The sequence below is a fragment of the Myotis brandtii genome, unplaced genomic scaffold (genome assembly GCF_000412655.1).
Source record: "Myotis brandtii unplaced genomic scaffold, ASM41265v1 scaffold46, whole genome shotgun sequence".
Taxonomy (NCBI): Eukaryota; Metazoa; Chordata; class Mammalia; order Chiroptera; family Vespertilionidae; genus Myotis; species Myotis brandtii.
Window position 1 is genome coordinate 5,376,301 of NW_005367587.1, and position 5,621 is coordinate 5,381,921.

General features: G+C 45.2%; 2 protein-coding genes across 3 annotated transcripts in view; one reads left to right on the forward strand and one right to left on the reverse strand.

Moving 5' to 3' along the window:
- The window catches only part of LOC102247674 (cytochrome c oxidase copper chaperone), an 8,842-nt gene extending 8,180 nt beyond the window's left edge, over nucleotides 1-662 (reverse strand). The window contains exon 1 of one of the 2 annotated variants that reach the window (XM_014546978.1): nucleotides 443-662. In XM_014546978.1, coding sequence (XP_014402464.1) covers nucleotides 443-549 — 107 coding nt within the window. In that variant the 5' untranslated portion in view covers nucleotides 550-662. The remainder of the gene's footprint in view (nucleotides 1-442) is intronic. The other variant, XM_005875341.2, reaches the window with a different exon arrangement.
- A 2,090-nt stretch (nucleotides 663-2,752) lies between these two features.
- Nucleotides 2,753-5,621, forward strand: part of MAATS1 (MYCBP-associated, testis expressed 1) — a 71,512-nt gene continuing 68,643 nt past the window's right edge. The window contains exons 1-2 of the mRNA XM_005875342.2: nucleotides 2,753-3,035; nucleotides 3,317-3,529. Coding sequence (XP_005875404.1) covers nucleotides 3,406-3,529 — 124 coding nt within the window. The 5' untranslated portion in view covers nucleotides 2,753-3,035; nucleotides 3,317-3,405. The remainder of the gene's footprint in view (nucleotides 3,036-3,316; nucleotides 3,530-5,621) is intronic.

A 5,621-nucleotide genomic window follows, 5' to 3' on the forward strand; every position in this document is an offset into this window, starting at 1 on the left:
GCTTTAATACTGTTAAGAAATGTACCGTGTCCTACTATGTCTAAAATTTGGTAGGCATTACCAGAAAATTATTACTCTTTGGTTTTGCTCAATCTTTTATAATAGTCCATAGCAATTACTGGCATGTCTCCATTAACTTAAAGCTCCTTTAAATCAAGTAGCAAATTTACCCATTTCGACATCTTCCGACCTAAAGTTATGTTCAAAAACCCTTCCTAGGGGAAAATGAGTGAACGGAGGTCGGGTCAGTCGGACCTCTCTCCTAACCCTTCACCCGTGTCCCACCCGAGCTGCGAGCTCAGTCAACAGCACAGTCCACCGCGAAGCCTACGGGGCCCAAATAACCCCAAACAGCGCCGCTCCGCTAAGCGAGGGCCAGGACCCGCCCCAGGCGGTGCAGGAGGCAACGCCGCCGGAAGGCCGCCCCGGGCCGCGCACTGACCACGCATCGCGCGCCTTCTTGGTCTCTGGACAGGCGCAGCAGGGCTTCAGCGGTTTCTTCTCCTGCGTCTCAGAAGGGGCAGGGCTTGCGGCCGCCAGACCCGGCATCTTGCAAGATGAAAGTAACTACTAGTACAGGCACTCTTAACGCTCCGAACCTCCGCAAACGCCGGTTCGCTCACAGTCGCTTCCGGCATCCGGTCCAGAAAGACCGGAAGTCCTGCCTCTCTCAGACGGTTGGGCGCGGGAGAGGGAGGATCAAAAGGACGCATGCGCAGAAGTGACTAAATGACGTCACCGGGACACCTCTTTGGCGCAGGCGCAGAGAGGCGAGGTGAAAGGGCGCGCAGAGTTTACAATTCACAAAGGTCGAGAATGAGGAACTCAGACATCGCTCAAGCCCTCCACCTACCGCGAATGTCGAGAACTGAAGCCCTAGAAAGTGAAACATCTTGTCCGTGATAAACGAGAGAGCACACTATGGAAAGCCGGCCCCCTTGGAGTTAGAGCTTAGTTCTCTGTATTTCAGGGTGGGCACTGCCTTCTTCCTGCCCCTCTCCCCTGTTTTTCATTGGCCTAGTTAAAGACGAGTGACAAAGACACTGAACAACGACATTCCACAGTATTGAAAAACATTTTTCCCTACCACCCATACCTCACCCCATACACTTTAAATCCGCAGTTAATTGATGTCTATAGCTCCCTCCTACTAATTTGATTTCAGTATGAATTGTTCAATCAGGACAAGTACAGTATATTGTTTAATAAAATTGCAAAATGCCTTCCTTTGACATTTCTTGAATTCAGTTAGGTAGATACGTAAACTGTTGTCCTATGTTATTTGCAATACAATGTGCACACCTATTGTGGTTTTTTTTGTTTGTTTTTTTTTTACTGAGAATTATTGGGCAAAGGGACTGAACTATTTTTTAAAGCAGGACTTTGTGGCATTATTCAAATAACTACCTGATGATAGATATTTGGGGTAATCAAAATTTCAATATCACCTAACTAAAGTTTGTTTCTGTATTTCTGAGATTTAGTTCAGGGAACCCAGGTGGTCAGGTACTGAATAGAATTAGGTTCTATATTCGTATTTTTCAAGTTACTAAAACCATTCCCATTTTGTCCTCTAAAAACTTCTAATAAGCATGATTTTTACTTCATTATGGGATTGGTATGTTTAATAATAGAACACATTGCTTTTATGTCCTCCTAAATGTACCCTTATCTACTATTATCAGTTCTTTCAACTAGGTGTTCACTCCTGTTGTTTAGTACCTTGCCACTCAAGTGATATTTCTTGAACTATCAACATCAACATCTCTTGGAAACAATATACAATGACGCAGTTCAACAAATCATTAGGGAAAAGAAAATTAATTGGAAAAAATTAAACACCACATCACAAGGAGGGGCACTGGATGCATTAAAGGTCCACATGTGAGAGGTCAAACTAAGAAATTGATAGACGATAGTGGAAGAGATTATCTTTACACCCAGGAGGAAGGAACAACCTATTTGAAAAACACAAATTGCAAGTAAATAAATTGACAAAGTTAATTGCATCAAAATAAAAAAGGAAGCCATTACAGTGATTGGTCTAACCAAAATCTAAGTCTATAAATGCCTCCAGGTTACAAAATCAAACTCATTTCTCTGAAATTTGTTAATTAAAGTGAAAGAATCCAGCATTTTTCCAGTCTTTCCTCTAAGATCCCTATATTTTAGGATAACCAGTGAGTTGGTGAGAGAAAGTCCTTTTTATAAAAGAATCCCAGGTAATAAAGAAAATGATTCAAAGTGTTAGAATCACTGTTCTAGGATGAAAGACTTAAGAGGCATACCAAAATGCAATGCGAAGACTTATCTTTTGATCAGAACAAACCAACCATTAAATGACATCTTGGACACAACCAGGGAAATTTGACTAGGAACTGAGTATTAGATGATATGACGGAATTATTAATTTTGTTAGATTGGTGGTTAAGTTTTTTTTAAAAATCCGTATCAGTTTGAGATGCAGATTAATTTAAGGGTAAAATAATGTCTGGGCTTTGTTTTTAAATACTCAAGCAAAAAGAGGGGAGGGAATAGATGAAATGAGGTTGGCAAAATGTTGGTAATTGTTGATTCCTGATGATAGGTACATAAGGGATCATTATTAAAAGTGGATTCATTTTTGCCTATGTTAAAAAAAATTTCCCCTAACAAATAGTTTCAAAAAGCAGAGGAAGTGCCAACAGTACATGATCTCTGTTGATTTAATGCCCAGGGTCAGTAAGCGGCAGCAGCGTGCGGTTGAACAGTCACTACAGTACAGAGCCCTTGGACGCTGTGGCCCTGGAACCAGAGTTCGAAGCGCCAAGGCTCTGCGTTCAGGAGCTGGATCCCTCAGCTCGCAGAAGCAGCCCCGCGAAAAGGGGATGTCCGAAATGAGAGACAACCACTCAAGAAGGTTCTGAAATTTCCCAGGGATTTCCGAAGGAGGTTACAAATCGCTGCTGGATTTGAGCAGCAGCCTTTTCCGCAGCCTCTGGCCCTGCGGCGTTGAACGGAATAATATAGGACACACCCTTACATTTGAATTTGAGGTAAGCTCGAGGCTCCACCTCGGGAATGTAGTGGCAAGTAAGGTGGGCCCTTCCCTCCCAACCCCTCCCCTCTCCTCCCCTCCCCATTCCGGCCACTTCCAGGTCCTTTCTACCCCTCCGCCCTCTCCGCTCCCCTCCAAGGCGGATTCCTCATTCTCACACCCCACTTCTCTCCCACGCCAGCACCCCCGTCCTCCTGAGCCCCGCCCCTTATTCTAGCCCCGCCTCTTCTGCTCCTCGCCCCGCCCCTCCTGCTCCTCGCCCCGCCCCTCACCCTCCAGTTCCAGCAGAGGTTACCATAGCTACGGTGCACACAGCCGCTCGGCGTACCTATTTGGACCCCTGCTGGCCGGAGGGGAGAGGAGGCACCATGAGCCAAACCGTGACCATCGTGGAGCCCCAGGTCAAGCAGCAGGGGTCTCAAACCCGGTGCGAGGTGAATTCGGGGGCCAAGGGCCACGTCTACGGCAGCCGAACGTATGATTACCTGTACGGTAAGGGTGCCCCAGACCTCCCTCCTGAGTTGTGGACGCGGTGGACCCTGAGACGGTGGGACGGGCGAACGAAAGAGGAAAGACGAGCCTAAGGACAAACCCCTGGCCCGCTGTTGTCCTTTGTTGGGTGGGGGCAGCCCCGAGCCCCCCAGGGCTCCTCGGAAGCCGTCCGTGCGCTCTGCGTCCCCCAGCTCGTCCCCCAGCTCGGCGCAGCGCGGCGCCCCCTTACTCTTCGCCATCCTCTCTTCCTGATAATTTGCACAGCCTTAAGCGATGATCCTGGGAGTTTTAGTGTCAAAGAAAGTATGCAATGATTTGCAGGCTTGGAGACTCTCTCAACAGCCCCGCACTCAAACTGCATAAAATGCCCAATAAGGACCTTTCCGTTGCCATTCTCTGGACACCTCCAAATCGGGCATTCTCGGTAAAGTGCCAGTTTATCTCACCATAGTTTTTAGTTTTCTCTTTTTCTTTAAACTTATTCTTATCCAATAAAGTATTGCTTATACACTAGGTCCACGGAGTCCTTTTGGGCCACTAAAGCCCCAATTTATTGTGATGCCCTGATTATCGATTTACGTTCTGTCTCTTATACTGGACCTTAAGTCCCGTTGCGTTCTCTAAGTTCTTGTTCTAGAGCAGTGGTTCTCAACCTTTCTAATGCCGCGACCCTTTAATACAGTTCCTCATGTTGTGGTGACCTCCAATTTCATTGTTACAAATTGAACATAATTAAAGCATGGTGATTAATCACAAAAACAATATATAATTATATATGTGTTTTCCGATGGTCTTAGGCGACCCCTGTGAAAGGGTCGTTCGACCCCCAAAGGGGTCTCGACCCACAGGTTGAGAACCGCTGTAGTAGAGGATCCTAGGGAGAAATGCTCATCTGAACAGAAAAGTTAGACAGTTTGACAGTTAAAATAAGAAGGCTGGAGTGTACATTTGGAACAGAGCAAGCAAACAAAATTCCCACCAAGCAAGCAAAACCAATTTCTGTCCTTTCCTCCCTCCTTCTTGGGCTTCTTTCCTTACTCCTTCCTACCGGCTTTGCTTTCCTAAACATTACTTTTGACCCCATTCTGTATACCAAAGATGAAAAAGTTAAGTGCGATACATTTGTGAATGTGATTAACATTTTGGATGGTTATGTTGAACTCTTAGTTGCTTCTGAGCTTAAAACCAAAGCAAAATAAATTTACAAAAAAAAGATAATTCGTAATTAAATAAAATGATCAGGGAAGAACAAGGACTAGCCCAGTTTGAGGTGAGGTAAATTCTGAAACCACCTGCATATAAACACCAGGACAGCCTGGGAAACTGCAAAGACGAACATAGCTGTTACCTTGGAGTGTAAATCTGTGACTGCTGATGGAGGAGCCTGAAGTGTAACAAAATTAATAAAATACTAGTTTTGTTTTTCTGATTGGAAGGCAGGCTAGGAGAATGAAATGATTCGCCTTTGTAAGTAGCATTAGCAAATATAAGAGTGGGCATTGCCCTGGTTGGGCAGCTCAGTTGGTTGGAGCATTGTCCAATACACCAACCAGTTGTGGGTTCAATTCCTAGTCAGGGCACATACCTAGGTTGCTGATTCAATGCCTGGTCGGGGGTGTACGTGAGGTAACCGACTGATGTTTCTCTATCACATCAAGGTCTCTTTCTCTCTCTCTCTCTCTCTCTCTCTCCCCCCACCCCCTTCCTTCCTTTCTCTCTAAAAAACCAATCAAAACATATCCTTAGGTGAAGAAAAAAAAAATAATATAGGACACACTGTTACATTTGAATTTGAGGCAAATAATGTGTACTATTTTGGTTTACATTTTTAGTTCCATGCAATACTTGGGACATCCTATATAATAAGACATTAATATGCAAATCAATCGAATGGCAGAACGACTGGCAAGGATGACCAGCGGAACGACTGGCCGCTATGATGCACACTGATCACCAGGGGGCAGCTCCTGCATTGAGCATCTGCCCCCTGGTGGTCAGTGTGTGTCATAGTGACCAGTCATTCCCAGTCATTCTGCTGTTAGGATCAATTTGCATATTACCCTTTTATTATATAGGATAGAGGCCTGGTGCA